Source organism: Notechis scutatus, chromosome 2 (assembly GCF_049901735.1).
Source record: "Notechis scutatus isolate UNSWTSFEM ecotype Mainland chromosome 2, rNotScu1.2, whole genome shotgun sequence".
Taxonomy (NCBI): domain Eukaryota; kingdom Metazoa; phylum Chordata; class Lepidosauria; order Squamata; family Elapidae; genus Notechis; species Notechis scutatus.
The window spans coordinates 10643139-10659243 of NC_142010.1; the positions used below are offsets into that span (position 1 = coordinate 10643139).

The 16105-nt window shown below is 47.5% G+C and overlaps 1 protein-coding gene across 1 annotated transcript; it reads left to right on the plus strand.

Moving 5' to 3' along the window:
• Positions 1-243: 243 nt before the first annotated feature.
• LOC113429827 (uncharacterized) lies at positions 244-15321 on the plus strand. Its single transcript, XM_087953060.1, has 4 exons — positions 244-396; positions 7000-7603; positions 9181-9307; positions 12185-15321. The coding sequence occupies exons 2-4, from the start codon at positions 7013-7015 to the stop codon at positions 13258-13260; spliced, it is 1794 nt and encodes a 597-aa protein (XP_087809186.1). The 5' UTR covers positions 244-396; positions 7000-7012; the 3' UTR covers positions 13261-15321.
• The last annotated feature ends 784 nt before the right edge of the window (positions 15322-16105 follow it).

Below are 16105 nucleotides of genomic sequence, written 5' to 3' on the forward strand. Positions count from 1 at the left end.
TGATTGAAAAAAAATTAAAAAACAAACAAACAGAAGACGTTTGTGGGGAGGGGGCAAACCAAGCGGTTCTCCCTTCCACAACTCGTGCCCGCAACGTGCCGCGTGGAACGAACAACGGGGAAAGTCGGCGAAGGACGGGAAAAGTTCCGCGCTTCCTTTCGGCGGCCGAAGGGGTTAAAAAAAAAAGGATGAGGAGCAGCGCGCCGGCTTCCTAGAGCGGCCCCCGGCGTCTGCGTCAGCGCGGCGCACAGAACGAGCGAGCGAGAGCCAACGTGAGAAGGAGCGTCCCAGCCCTCGCCTCGAAGCTCCGCCCCTTCCACTCCCCCTCCCACCACCACCACCACCACCACTTCCAACTCTCTGGATTTTGAATTTCTCAACTCGGGAGGTTCGGCTGTGAGTTTCGGAGGCTGCTTTTGTCCGGCGGGAGGGGGGAGGAGGAGGGAGAGGGAGGGGGGCGAGGAGACGGAGAGGGGAGAATCGGGGTGGGGGGTTGGGGAGAAGGAGGAGAGAGGCAGGATGGTCCAGTGGTTAAAGGCAGCGGGGCTATAGGTAGAAAGGCGAGAGACGGCGAGGTCTGGTGCCGCCTTGGGCGTGAAAAGCCGGCTGGGCGACTTTGGGCCGGTTGCCTCTTTCTTCGCTCCTCTCCACGGCAGGATCGGGAGAGGAGCCGGTGGGGCGGTGATCTGTTGGTCCCAAGCAACAGGATCGATCCTGGGGTGATCCGGGGGGAGAAAAAAGGGGGAAGGGATCTCCTTTTGGGGGGAATGGGTGGGAAGGGATCTCCTTTTGGGGGTGGGGGAAAGGGATCTCCTTTTGGGGGTGGGGAGTGGGGGAAGGGATCTCCTTTTGGGGGGAATTGGGAGTGGGGGAAAGGGATCTCTTTTTGGGGGAATGGGGGATAAGGGATCTCCTTTTGGGGGGATGGGGTGGGAGGGAAAGGGATCTCCTTTTGGGGAATGGGGGGTGGGGGGAAGGGATCTCCTTTGGGGGATGGGGGATAAGGGATCTCCTTTTGGGGGGTGGGGGTGGGGGAAGGGATCTCCTTTTGGGGGAATTGGGGAGTGGGGGGAAAGGGATCTCTTTTGGGGGAATGGGGATAAGGATCTCCTTTTGGGGGATGGGGTGGGAGGGAAAGGGATCTCCTTTTGGGGGAATTGGGGGTGGGGGAAGGGATCTCCTTTTGGGGGAATTGGGGGTGGGGGGAAGGGATCTCCTTTGGGGGAATTGGGGGTGGGGGAAAGGGATCTCCTTATGGGGGAAGGGATCTCCTTTTTGGGGGTGGGGGAAGGATCTCCTTTGGGGGAATGGGGGGGAGGAAAGGATCTCCTTTTGGGGGAATGGGGGAAGGGATCTCCTTTTGGGGGGGGAATGGGGGTGAGGGGAATCCAAAGTGGCCAGGGAGGGGTCCAAGGCTGTTTTTTGGGGTGGGTGGGGGAGGCTTGGGTTGGGATTGTATAGGTAAGTCCTCAACTTACGGCCACCAGTTGAGCCCAAAACGTTTCTGCCGCTAAGCGAGACCTTGGCTGCCTGGGTTTTGGTCCCCTTGCACGACCTTCTTTTGCCGGGGAGCTGTCAAGAAGGGCGGTTTCGCTCGCTTAGTGACAAACGTCGTAAAGTGAATCCGGCTTCCCCTCCCACCCACCCCAATTGACTTTGCTTTGAGGAAACACACACACACACACACACACACACACACACACACACTGAGACACTGCAACCATCGTAAATGTGTCAGTCGGTGGCCAGGCCCATCGTGACTTTCGATCACGTGACCCGTTGGGGGGAGGCTGAAATGGTCGTAAATGTGAAAACTGGTCCTAAGTCCCTTTTTCCTCCCCCCCCCCACTTTGAACGGTCACTAACTGAACTGTTGTAAGGCAAGGACTATCTCTGTGCTGTAATTAGTGCTCGGTTCTTTTCTTTTCGGCCCAATTCAAGGCAAAAAAAAATGTATTTTATCCAGGCTGATCCTTGTTCGGGAAAACCAAAGTGGGGAAGAAAGAATAAAAATAATCGTTTAAAGAAAAAAATTGTTTTGGAAACAATTTCCCAGGGGCTTTGTTGTACAGGTAGTCCTTGACCTACGACCACACCTGAGCCCCAAATTTATGTTGCTAAGTGAGACGTTTGGGAAGTGAGTTTCGCTCCGTGTTACCACCTTTCTCCCACACTGTTGTGAAGGGAATCACTGGAGTCATTAAGTTAGTAACCTGGTTGTTAAGTGACTTCGGCTTCCCCGAATTGACTTGGCCGGTCAAAAAGTCACAGAAAAAGGGGGGCACAGCAACAGCCATCATAATATGAGCCAGTGGGCAAGTGTCTGAATTTTGATAACGCCACAATGGTTATATGTGTGAAAAATGGTCCTAAGTTGCTTTTTTTTCAGTGCCATTGTAACTTTGTGGGTCACTAAACGATCAGTTGTAAGTTGAGGACTACCTGTATCAACCTAGCACAGGATGAACAAGCAGAAAGGCCGTCGTTCTGTAATCCTTCATTCCTAGGACCTATTTTGCAGAAAACTAGCAAAATCCTTCCACTTAAGGCTGAGGATAAAAAAAAAAAAATACCACAGCTATTATTTGTATGAAGTATGTTGGCCTGAGAGAGAGTGTGACTCTACAGGTAATCCTCGACTTACAACAGTTCCTTTAGTGACCCTTTGAAGTTACAACGGCATGGGGAAAAAGTGACTTATTACGGCTGTTTTTCAGTTAGAACTTTTGTAGCATCCCCATCACCACGTGATCAAAATTCGGATGCTTGGCAACTATTTCATACTTACGACTGTTGCAGTGTCCCTGAGGTCATGCGATCCCAAAGTCAATGGGGAAGTGAGATTCACTTAACAACCGGGTTAAACTAATAATAAAATAGGGCGAAACTCACTTAACAAATTTCTCAGCAACATAAATTCTGGGCTCAATTGTGGTCATAAGTCGAGGACTACCTGTATTTGTATCACCTCAAAAATCATAAATTATGGCTAAAAAACTGATAAAACAGGCATTTAAATTCCTTCCTTCCTTCCACTCTCCCTCCCTCCCTCCCTCCCCGCCTTCCTTCGGTTGAGGATAGAAAATTCTACAGCTATTGTGTGAAGTAGGTTGCTTTAAGATTCACTTAAATGTGCAAGAAAAATGGTAAAACAAGGCAAAACTCAACAAATTTCTCCGCAACATAAATTATGGGCTCAATTGTGATCCTAAGTCAAAGACTACCTATATTTGTATCACCTCAGAAAAGCATTTAACTTCCTTCCCCTTCCTTCCTTCCTTCCTTCCTCCTCCTCCCTCCCTCCCTCCCTCCCTCCTGTCCTCCTTTCCTTCCTTCGTTCCTTCCTTCCTGTCTCTTCCTTCTCCTTCCTTCCTTCCTTCCTTCCTTCCTTCCTTCCTTCCTTCCTTCCTTCCTTCCTTCCTTCCTCCCTCCCTCCTCCCTCCTGTCCTCCTTTCCTTCCTTCGTTCCTTCTTTCCTGTCTCTTCCTTCTTCCTTCCTTCCTTCCTTCCTTCCTTCCTTCCTTCCTTCCTTCCTTCCTTCCTCTCCCTTCCTCCTGTCCTCCTTCCTTCCTTCCTTCCTTCCTTCCTTCCTTCCACTCTCCCTCCTTCTCCCTCCTGTCCTCCTTCCCTTCCTTCCATTCCTTTCCTTCCTTCCTTCCTTCCTTCCTTCCTTCCTTCCTTCCTTCCTTCCTTCCTTCCTTCCTTCCTTCCACTCTCCCTCCCTCCCTCCTGTCCTCCTTCCCTTCCTTAGTTCCTTCCTTCTTCCTTCCTTCCTTCCCTCCCTCCCTCCCTCCCTTCCTTGGTTGAGGATAGAAAATTCCACAGCTATTATTGTATGAAGTAGGTTGGTCTGAGCCAGAGTGACTGTATTTGCATCACTTAAGAAACCATCAACGATGGCTTACAAACTATGACAAAACAGGCATTTGAGTCCTTTCCTCCCACCCTCCCTCCCCAACACAGCCCATAATGGGCTCATAATCCCACCACCAGCCCACCAGGATGGGGATTAAAGTTGAACCTAACTCTCTCTGCTCTTTGTTAACACCTTCCCTTCCAACATTTTCCCCAACAACTTGCGTTATCGTTTCCTTTCTTCTCACCAGAGAAAGGAGAAAATGGTAAAATAGTGACAACAGCAGTGAGAAGTCCTTGATCTTCCAGATGTGGTGCTTCAACTGCCAAACAGCTGCACCTAGACTCCTCAAAGAAGGTGCTGTGGGCACCCAGTTTCCACGTACCATTTTTCTCAAACTCAGCCAATTTTAAGGCGCTTCGCCCTTCCAATTCCCAGAATTTCCCAGCCAGCTAAGGCCACAGATCTTAAAAGTTGTTGCGGTCGAGAAACATTGAGCTAAGGTGTAGCAATAAGCTTACATTTGCTCCAACAAATCAAACACAATCCAAAAGGAACAGAAACCTTGTAATGCTTTTTACAAAATAATTAGCTGTGATAAGCACAAGTCTTGCCAAACTGTGCGAGACTTGCCAAAAGATAACAGACAAGAAATAATTTGCAATACAAGAATCTTCAAATACAAACTCAGGATACTGGAATGTCCACGAGGCTGGAGTTTCAAAACGTCTTTGCCTTCTGCAAAGTCCGTTTGTTTCACAGCTGGCTTTTATCTTCTTGAAGGAGGGGCCATTACCTTGCAGCCTTACTCCCGAGTCGCCCGTGCTATTGTAGCTGCTTTTTCCTCCTAGCAATCCTGCACGCACACGCACTTGGCACAGGCTCCTCGGGAACCTCCTCATCGCTGCTGCCAGCCCCCACAACCTCTGAAGGCAGCGGTCCATTCCCTAATGGTCCTGGCCCCTCATCTGAGTCCTCACTCCCCACAGCCATCCGTACCTGCTGCCGGCTAACCACAACAAGATCAAAACAATCAGATACAGGTAGTGCTTGACTTATGACCACAATTCATCCCAAAATTTCTAAGTGGCTAAGTGAAATATTGGTGAAGTAAAATGAACCCCATTTTACGACCTTTCTTGTCCCTGTGGTTAAGTGAATCACTGCAGTTGTTAAGTGAGTAACACGGTTGTTAAGCGAATCTAGCTTCCCCCATTGACTTTGCTGGTCAGAAGGTCGCAAAAGGGGATCCTGTAACCCGAGGACATGCAACCCTCATAAATATTGCCAACCCTCTGAATTTTGATCATGTGTCCATGGGGATACTGCAGTGGTTATAAGCGTGAAAAACAGTGATAAGTAAGTCCCTTTTTTTCAGTGTCATTGTAACTTTGAACGATCACCAAATGAAACTGTTGTGTGATGACCTGGGAAGCAGCACACACGCAACAAATTCCCAAACGTAAATAAATGTCCTTTAATGTATCCAACTTGGCCCCACTGTTCAGTTGTTTTCAGTTGGAGATTAAACTCTTTCCAAAATTGTCTCCAAAAGAAAGAAATACAGTCCGAACTTAATGAGCAGATAAAGGAGAAATAAAAAACCAAAACAAACCATACAAGGAATTTCCACGACAGACCAGGATAATTAATTACAAAAATTACAAGAAGATAACAAGGCACAGTCCGTTGGAAGAACGCCAATCAAGATAAACCTCAGCTTTGTTTCTAGCAACGCTGTGTTTTAAATGCGCCTCCTATATACTATTCCCCCAATGAAGGGGATCATGGCTGCTTCCTCTCCCATAAGCCATGTTGTTCCCTTCTCCGTTCCTGTTAGGGATATACACCCTAGCAGAACCTGCATGGCAGTCAGGCAGGCAAATATGTGAGATAAACGTTTTTGTAGCTTACACTCAGTAAAACAGATACACTGTGCTAGTTAAATAGTTTATTCCAGTAATAGTTGTAGAATAGTCAAACAGTCCATATATCATACACTATTTCAGTCCGTCCGGGGATTAATCAGTTGCAAAGTCCAGTGTCGAAAAAGAGGTCAGTAAACTTACAAATATCAGTCCAGTAATATATCTCCTCGCAGTAAAGATATGAAGAAGTCAAACCTCCTTTCTTCCTTCAGCAACAGCAGAGAACACGCAGTTAACAATCCATCATCGTCAGCAAGCAATCCAGTAAGCCAGCAATCAATCCAGTTCTCTTGCTCCCTCTTATGGCGATTTTACAACCGCACCCAAAAATTACATGCTTTGCAGTTTAAAGTGACACACACTTAAACTCACTATCATAGTTTATATATATTATTTTACCCAAACTACGTTAGGTAACTATTCCTAACAGTTCCTCCCTATGTGCCCTAGGATGAAGAGGGGGTGGACCTGGGTCTTCCTCTGACTGCCCAGCCGGCCTCTGCCCTTCCCCAGCCTCCTCCACAACCTCCGGAGCCCCACCTCCACTCCCTGTCGGCTGTTCCTCCCTCAGAGTCAGTCTCCAACAGGGGCATGACATGTTGTAAGTTGAGGCCTACTTGTCCTGAACCGGCATAGGCCCTCAGCCTACAGCCAGTCACAATGCGATCTACGGTCACACTGAGGGGAAGATACTGTCAACTCATAAAATGTTCCTATGCCTGTTTTAGTAGTTGCCATAAAAATTGGGGGGAGGAAATCTGGAAGAGCAGCGCAGCAGTTTGAAAGCAAAAGTACATTCCAACTCTTATCTTTAAAATATTGTAACTAAAATACCAGAGCTTTTGCCTGTGAATATATTTAATTGGAGAACATGAATGATGACACCCAGCCCATGAACGTGCTCAATTGGAGAATCTGGTTTATGAGACACCCAGGGAGGGAGAGGGGAAACAGAGTGACAGGGGACTGTAAATTTCGTATGCCAGAGTTGGCTTCACACAGGGCAGTGCCAGTATGTCGCGGCTAATGATTCCTTTTGAAGTTTGGCTCGAGAATCATGATTTCATTAGGGCGATTGCTGGAATCCTGACAGATGCCCCATTTTGGTAAGCGATAGCAATTGTCCCTGATAATTATCCATTGATGAATGTCAACTGACTTTATTTGTATGTCTTTGTGTGTGTGTGTGTGTGTGTGTGTGTGTGTGTGATCCCAGGCATACCCCAAGGATGAAAACGGAAAAGGAAGCTGCGGACAGCCCCACTGCTGAATCTGAGGGGAGCCTCCAGCTTGTGGTGACCGGCATTGTGGGAGAGGATTTGCCTGTACCGATGCCGTCTCAGGTTAAAATGGAACCGGAAGAAGGACAGGTGAATTCTTGGGAGGACCGGTGGCAGAATTTCCTCAAGGAAGCCGAGTCCTCTTGCTCCATGTGGGGGAACATGGACTCCTCGGAAAGCCACCAGGGTCTCCGTGGAAGAAGGATCATCACCGTCCCGCCCGCCTTCAAGCAGGACGAACACCCCAATTCCGAGGAAGCCCATCGCCAGCATTTCAGGAGGTTCTGCTACCAACCGTCCGAAGGACCCCGAATGGCTTGCAGGTGGCTGAAGAAATTCTGCTGGGGGTGGCTGCAGCCAGAGAAACGCACCAAAGACCAGATCCTGGAGCTGGTGATCCTGGAGCAGTTCCTGGAGATCCTGCCTCTGGAGATCCAGAGAAGAATTCGGGGATACGGAGCGGAGACCTGTTCGCTGGCAGTAGCTCTGGCGGAGGAGTTCTTGCTAAAGCAGCAAGAGACGGAGCAGCCGGAAGAACAGGTGAGAAGGCAGGTAGCCCTCGATGTACAGCACTCCATTTGGCGGCCGTTCAGAGTGACAGAAAGATTGAAAAAGTGACTTATGGCCGTTTCTCACACTTATGACCCAAGTAGCATCCCCACGGTCACGTGATTTTACATTGGGATGCTTGGGAATGGACTCAAAGGCCTTCCTAATCAGGGCTGCCACCTGCCCTTCAAATAGGAGTTGTGAGTCCAAGAAGATCCCCCCCCCAAAAAATAAAAAATAAATAATGCACCATTCTTGAATGGGAAAGTGTGACCCATCCAAGGTCAAAGTTGAGGTACCCCCCCCCAATGACCCCTAAGGTTCTTTCTAACGCTAGAGTTGCTTTTAATCTGATTGTTCATGTTTAATATTCTTTAAGGCAAGAAGGGGACGCAAATGGCTCAGTGACTAAGACTCTGTGTCAACTCAAAAGATACTCTTTTGGTCTTTAAAAGGGAGTGGGGGGAAAACAAGGCATTCCTGAAATGCCTAGATAATCACCTCAGCAGCCCAAAGTTGTCGGAGCATCAGAAGGTAATTGCAGAGCATGATGGATGACTCTTGGAGACGGATGTGTCCCATTGGAGAAGTCACATCCAGGGGGTGGGGGAAAGAGCAGGGTCAAAGGGGAAATGTATAATGTGATTTAGAACCAGCTGCACCCAGCAACGCACCAACATGGCAAGTTCTAATAAACCAATTTATTTTTTCTGAGATGCGGCTAGAGACTTTTGCTTTGAATGACGGGGATTTGTTGGAGCCCTGAGACTCTGAGCTTGCCGATCGGAAAGGTCGGCAGTTCGGCGGTTCGAATCCCTAGCGCCGCAATAACGGAGCGAGCTCCCGTTACTTGTCCCAGCTTCTGCCAACCTAGCCATTCGAAAGCACGTAAAAAATGCAAGTAGAAAAATAGGGACCCCTTTGGTGGGAAGGTAACAGCGTTCTGTGCCCCTTTGAACCTTTACTCATGCCAGCCACATGACCACGGAGACGTCTTCGGACAGCGCTGGCTCTTCAGCTTTGTAACGGAGATGAGCACTGCCCCCTAGAGCCGGAAACAACTAGCACGCATGTGCGAGGGGAACCTTTACCTTTAAGGCAAGAAGAAGCCAGAATACAAGAAAAACGCCCTTGAGCAATACCGTATATCTCAACATTCAACAATAGCTTTTAAATAGCACTAAATTTATCAAAAGAGAAGTTATTGTTGTTAGTTATCAATTAGCCGTTATAGCATCTGTAGCAACATCTGATAAAAATTAGTCTGGATTTCAATTTTAGCAGTTAGAGCTTACCTCAGCATGCCAATTATCTGAGAAAAGATTGTCTGAAAATTTCCACTTTTGAGCAATTCTTAATTTTGCAATCAAGGGTAAAAATACAATTAACTCCTTTAAATTGGCTGGGGTTCAGGGGCGGCTTGGCCGGCGTGCCCGAGGAAAGGCAAGGAGAGCGCGGGGTGGTTTGCTTCCTTCCCGAGGCAACACAGAGGGGGGGTGTAATAATCCCAACTCTCAAATTCTAATCTTGTGTCTTTTCCCCCCCTTTCTTTCTTTCCCTTCCTTTAGATCCCAAGTCCAGCTGATGAACAGGCTGGAGAATTCTGTGATTCTGGAGAGCCTTCGGTGGGGACCCCAGAGAGACCTCCCTATAAAGAGATGAAACTGGAGGGAAACGAAGACGCTTCCTTATTAGGTCAGGATTTTCTGTTCCTTCAGCTCTGGATTCTGGGTTAAGAAGACCAAATACCTTTTAGAATCCTTTTTAGAGTAGTGATTGGAACGTGTGTTCTGTTTAACTGTGCTTGATTGTTGGCTTTCAATTCCCGGATTTTTTTGTGATTGTCAATCCAATATGTCAGTGTTCCAAGTAATGGACCCATCGAACTCCGAGGCAGGTAGATTCCTCAAAGAACAGGTTTATTGGATATACCTTATTGTTAAGGTAAAGGTTCCCCTTGCACATACGTCCTAGTCGTTCCCGGCTCTAGGGGGCGGTGCTCATCTCCATTACAAAGCTGAAGCGCCAGCGCTGTCCGAAGATGTCTCCGTGGTCATGTGCCCAGCATGACCAAACGCCGAAGACACACGGAACGCTGTTACCTCAGGTGGCTTTTACCTCAGGTGGCTGTTACCTTCCCACTAAAGTGGTCCCTGTTTTTCTACTTGCATTTTTACATGCTTTCGAACTGCTAGGTCGGCAGAAGCTGGGACAAGTGACAGGAGCTCACTCTGTTACACAGCGCTAGGGATTCGAACCGCCGAACTGCCGACCTTTCTGATCGACCAACTCAGTGTCTTAGCCAATGAGCCACCGCGTCCCTCCTTATTGATTCAACTGGTGAAAACTGACTTTAAAATTTCCCGCTGTTTTCACTTAATTAAAAACTAAAAAGTTCCCCCCCTCCATCCCCAGTCAGTCACATTATCCAATGGGGTGCTGGCTGGTTGCTTGGTTACTCCACTCCTCCTGTCTCAGCCACCTGATGAAATGACCTTGGTTCCCACAGGAAAACTTTCTGACGGCCAACCATGAAGCAGCAAAAAGATGGCTCGAGCAAGGTTCACTTCAGGGTTGACATAATACATGTTAGCCTATCCAGTTAGGGCAAAAGGGTTAACCTTTCCATTTTCCTCTTTTTTATTGTTTATTTTTAAATCTTTCTAGGCGGCAGAGATCATGGCTGAGGGTGCCACTTAGGGGTGTGACTCACGTTTTGGGTTTGCCCTGTGTGCAGGGGTGGGATGCTACCGGTTCTGGCCGGTTCTAAAGAACCGGTAGCTCTGAAGAGCAGCAGACACCAAACCGGTTCTGTGTTTGCTGCTGTTTGGCTCACCCGCCCGCCAGGGCTCCTATCTGTCCTTTATTTCCTGCTTTTTCAACCTCAGCTGCTTTGTGCGGCACAACTGAGGTTGAAAAAGCAGGAAAAAAAGAGGCTTTTCAGCTGTCCGGGTGGTGCAACCGATGGTTTTTTTGCGTGCGCAAAATGTAGTCCCCGAACTGATAGTAATACCAGTTGAATCCCATCCCTGCCTGTGTGTCTGTTTGCATATGTGCTTTATTCATGCTATTTATTTAAATATTGACATTGTTGTGTATAGTATTTCTCAGCCTTTCCAAGATTTATGACGTGTGGACTTCAACTCCCAGAATTCCTCATTGCCAACGTGGGAAGTTGAAATCCACACATCTGAAAAGTTCCGAAGGTTGAGAAACACTGGAATAGCTAAGTTATTCAGTGTATATTTTCAGCTCTGCATAGTCAAACTTATGCTTACAAACATTTAACATTTTAGGAATTATAATACAGGTAGTCCCTGACTTACGACCACAATGGAGCCCCCAAATATCTCTTGTTAAGTGAGCTTTTTTGCCCCATTTTCCGACCTTTCTTGTCCCACCATTGTTAAGTGAATCACTGCAGTTGATAAGTGAGTGACATGGTTGTTAAGTGAATCTGGTTTCCCCCGTTGACTGTGCTTGTCAGAAGGTCGCAAAAGGGGATCACATGACCCCCCCACAGATCACATGACACCCCCCCCCCGACACTGCAACTGTCATAAATGTGAATCAGTTGCCAAGCGTTTGAATTTGGATCACAAGATTCAGGGGTTGCTAGCAAAGGCCGTAACTGTGGGAAAACGGCCACAAATCACTTTTTTCAGTGCTGCCGTAACTTTGAATGGTCACTAAATGAAGTAAGTCAAGGACTACTTGTAATATTGACATAAACCAGGGTGTCAAACTCGATTTCATTGAGGGCAGCACCAGGGTTGTGTTTTACCTCAGGTGGCTCACCCACCTGAGGTAAAACACAACCCTGGTGCGGCCCTCAATGAAATCGAGTTTGACACCCCTGGTTTATGTCAATATTACAAGTAGTCCTTGACTTACTTCATTGTGGGCGTGGAGGTGGGCATGGCCAGCTTGACGTCACTCATATCGGGGGTCCCATGTGGTGGCCTGAGGGCTCTGCTAGCGAAAACAGAGTTCCGTTTTCACTGGCAGAGGGCTGCAGGAAGGCCGTCACAGCCAAAAATGCATGCAGCCCTTCCAAGCTCTGTTTTCGCTGGCAGAGGCACTGTGGGCCGGTCTTTCACTGTTGTTTCTAGAGTGGCCCCGCAGGCCAGATCTAAGGACCTTTTGACTGAGTTTGAAACCTCTGGCATGAACCCTTTTTTATCTTTAAAGGCTTAAGTTAGCTAAATCATCAGAACGTTCATGATCTGTATAAATACAGGAGAACCTCCAGTGACGACCCTAATCCGTTCCGAGAATTCGGTCGCCACCCAATTTGGTTGTCACTGGAAGCGCATGTGCTTTAAAAAAAAATGACGGCGCGGAAGGGCAGATGCGGCAGCTTTTTGTTCACCACCCGAGCACCTGTTTGTGTCAAGAGGTTAAAAAAAAGTTTGGCCGTCACCCGATTTGGTTGTGAACGGAAGCGTTTGCGACCAGAGGTTCTACTGTATTATTGCCACCAAACAATATGGTGTATTACTTGTGTTTTTCAACAATAACATAAAACAGTATTATAACATTGTACATTTCCCACCCACCCCTTCATTCTAGAAAGCGACCAAGAGATGTATCAGTCTATCGAGGAAGATCAGACAGATACTTTTGACAGGTCAGAGATTGAAGATGTGGTCATCGACTATCCCGAAGAAAACGAAATGCAGAATTCAGAAGAGGCACCTGTTAGTGAGCTAGACGGGGTCAACCTCTGGCGGTTCACTGTCCCCCCAAGACAGCACAAAGACGGGCCACGGCACAGCTGCCTCCTTTGTGGGAGAGCCTTCACCCGAAAATCAAGCCTGAATAGACACCTCATTATTCATACCGGAGAGAAGCCCTACAAATGTGCTCACTGCGGGAAAAGCTTCAATCGAAAGACCAACCTGCTCTCCCACGAGATGGTCCACGCCAGAGACAAGTCGTATCAATGTTCGGACTGTGGGAAAAACTTCAAGCCGAAGTGGGGCGTCAACGCCTACCAGATAGACCACACCGGAGAGAAGGTGTACAAGTGTATTTCTTGTAAGAAGAGCTTCAGGCAAAGATTAGAATTGGGGCGGTTGTTCAACGGGCAGAAGAAGGAGATCACCGCAGGGCAGTTGAAAGGGGAGTGGAAAGATGGGGTCTTTGGCCCTCTAGAAGACCACGAGAAACAGGTGGAAGGCGAGATGGCCGAAGAAAAAAATGTAGCCCTGATCAATCCGTACAACGACCTCGATAAAATGAACAGCTCGCCGGCGTTGTATAAGGGAAGGCAGGGGAGCCCCTGCCCGATTTGTGGGAAGGTCTTTGCCACGCAGTCGAGTGTGAACCGACACAAGAGAATCCACACGGGAGAGAAGCCGTATCAGTGCTCCGACTGCGGGAGAAGCTTCAACCAGAAGACGACTCTTCTAACCCACATTGTGATCCACACCGAGCAAAAGCCGTATCAGTGCTCGGAGTGTGGGAAGCACTTCCGGCATTCCTCGGGCCTGTTGGTGCACCAGAGGATGCACACGGGAGAGAAGCCTTACAAGTGTGCCATCTGCCGGAAGAACTTCACCCAGCGGGCACACGTGGTCAAGCACTTTGTGAGAAAGCATGCACGAGAGAAGCCATCGGCTTACCTTTCTCAGTCCCCGCAGTAATGGCGGCCGCTGTAATAGGATGGGCCCTCTTTCGCCCTCGAGTCCGGAAATCGGCTTCTCCTCAGGAGCTCCCCTCCTTGGTGTCCGCACAACTTTGATTCCTTGTAGTTCACGGCACTGAGCACTTAAAACCACCAGGAATGCGCGACCCGCAGCCTCAGGTCACAAGGGGGGTGGGTTGCCATTTTTCAGAAGAAACGCTCAAATTAAGATCTGAAATAGACTTGACTGTGCTTTAAAACAGCTTCTCCTGAAACTCGGTTTGTGGGGGGGTGGGGGACTTTGTTTGGGCCACTAAAATACACTGAAGACAAAGATGAAACTGTCAGCTGCCTTGGCAAAATTGCTGAGCCAAGCGAAACAACGGCGGATTTGAAGATTCCCAAAGACAGTGAAAGAACGTCTCAATTGTGTGGGCAGTCCTCGTTTACTGGCTGCTTCATTCAGCGACCAGTTAAAAGTCACGTCAGTGCTGAAAAGCTAACTTTACAACTAATGCCTGCCCTTAACGACCTCCATAGAGTTCCTCGGTTACGTGATCGGTCTTTACAGTCAGTATACTTTGTCCTGGGCCTGACCTGTTCTTTTTCCTTTTTTCCCCCCCTCTTTTTTCTTGCAGATTGGAGAGATTGAAGAAGATGACAAGAGAGTAAGCGAGCACATGACGGAGAATATACATTAAAAGCAATGTAGTGGCAATAGCAGCGGGTGTATTCTCCATTATGTACCTGCTTACTCTCTTGTAATCCCTTCCTCTTCAAACTCCGCTGTGTAAACAGGGCGGGGAGAAAACAGGTCAGGCATAGGAGAGCTTGCCTACAGAAAACCCTCTTTCCTGCCCCCTGGGATCGGAGAAATGAGGAAATTACAAGAGAGTAAGCAGAGCACCCAATGGGGAATACTTCGGGCTGCTTACTTAGCCGGAACCAAGGCATTGATTTCAATGTATGTTCCCTATTGTGTGCTCGCTTACCCTCTTCCAATCCCTTTCTCTCCAATAAATGTAAATATACATGTTAATTCCCTTTTTTTTTTCTTATTATCCCAGTGCCAGGCTTAGCATTCCAGAGGATTGGGAAAATAGAGAAAAGGGAAGCCCAGTGATAAGTCATGTGATTTCTCACTTAGTGACTGCTTCGCTTAACAGCTGCTGGGCTAAACGCAGACTACCGGTGTTCCAGAATACGGTAGCCGTATCCAAGAATTGGCAAGTTTTTGAGTGACTGGCAGTGACCGCAATGTATAACCGGTTGTAGGTAACCCTGGCGTTCTTTGGCATTGTAGCTCTTTCCAATGAAACGCTCAGTTTTTAAGTTACTCCTAGGCATCCATAGTGTATGTTGTGGAGCGGAAAATGATGAAAGCACGTGTGGCATTGTGGCATAAGCTCCACCCCTTCAGTATATGTGCCAGGATATACACACGTAAGAAAGGGACAGGGCTTGCTCAGCAATGCTACAACACTGCTTTCATCGTGTTCATCCGGGTTCGCGTATGAACACTTTTTAATACTTTTTTAAACATTGGAATTCCCGTGAGAATTTCAAACACTCACATCGTGCTGCTGGTGCCATTTTAACAGGCCTATAATGTCAGATTGCAAACTCTTTCCCAGGTGCTGTGCTGGCGGTGTTGCTTTAAACCTTGGCAACATGAAGAGGTGGGTATTTCAGCAAGAGGAAATCTTCCCTCTGAAATATCACCTAGACATTTTTATTCTTTAGTATTGACCAATTTGGCTGCTCTAAGTAGGAACTGAATGACTTTTTTACTCGGCTGTTTTCTTAATCCAGCCACCCAATATGTATAGCAAACGTCCCTTTGGAAAGAACTGAATCTGTTCAGTTTCCTTCATTATCACTAACCTGATGCTTGTTTTCACGCTCTGCATTTCTGCTTTCCTGCTGAGAAAATATTCTCAGGCGTTTAGTTTCTCTTTGGTTCTCTGTGGCAAGTAAGTGATGGGCACAATCTTTGTCGATGGAGAGGGAAGGTAGAAATTTGTTACTCTTCGCAGAAGCTGATTAGAATAATAAACCTAATGAGAACATTGGATCAGAAGCGACCTGTCTTTCATGTGTCAAGGGCAGGAATTATTGCAACAGAAAGAGGAAAACTTTCTCTCATATTCTTGCTTTTCTTCAAGAGTCCGATTGTTGTGATGGCATTTTCCCACCACCACCACCCCGGGCAAAGAAATATTCATTGGTGTGACGAAGTAGTGAAATATAGGTAGTCCTCAATTTACAACTTTATTGTCATTGCACCTCGTACAACGAAATCAAACACCATCTTCAGTGTACATCATGACCATGAAAATAAAACACACACATCCTTCACCCTCCACACATTGAATCTAAAACCCCTGGCACCACCACAACACTGCGCCATACAGCAGAATTCAATAGAGTTACTGCCCTGGGACAGAAGCTGTTTTTCAGCCAATTTGTCCTTGTTTTTATTATCCTGTACCGTCTGCCGGATGGTAATAGCTTTAAAAAAAAAAGGGTTCTCAGGATGAGATGGATCTTTGAGAATGTTTTTGAGCTTTCTTAAGGCAGCAGGAGCTATAAAGCTCTTCCAAAGAGGGGAGAGGGCAACCCATGATCCCCTGGGCAATAACATTAACCCTCTGGAGTGCTTTCCTATCTGCCACTGTGCAATTGGCAAACCATACAGAGGTGCAGTAAGTTAAGATACTCTCTATGATGCAGCGGTAGAAGGTCACCAGCAGTTTTTCATTCGGTTGTTGTTTTCTGAGGAGTCTCAGGTAGTATAGTCTCTGCTGGGCCCTTTTGACCAGGGCTGCAATGTGAGCATTGCAGTTCATTTAGTGATCGTTCAA

Coding starts and splice junctions, on each gene's coding strand:
- LOC113429827 (XM_087953060.1), top strand. CDS start 7,013: ATGAAAACGGAAAAGGAAGCTGCGGACAGCCCCACTGCTGAATCTGAG. Junction 7,604..9,180: donor CGGAGCAGCCGGAAGAACAG/GTGAGAAGGCAG, acceptor CCCTTCCTTTAG/ATCCCAAGTCCAGCTGATGA. Junction 9,308..12,184: donor CGAAGACGCTTCCTTATTAG/GTCAGGATTTTC, acceptor CCTTCATTCTAG/AAAGCGACCAAGAGATGTAT.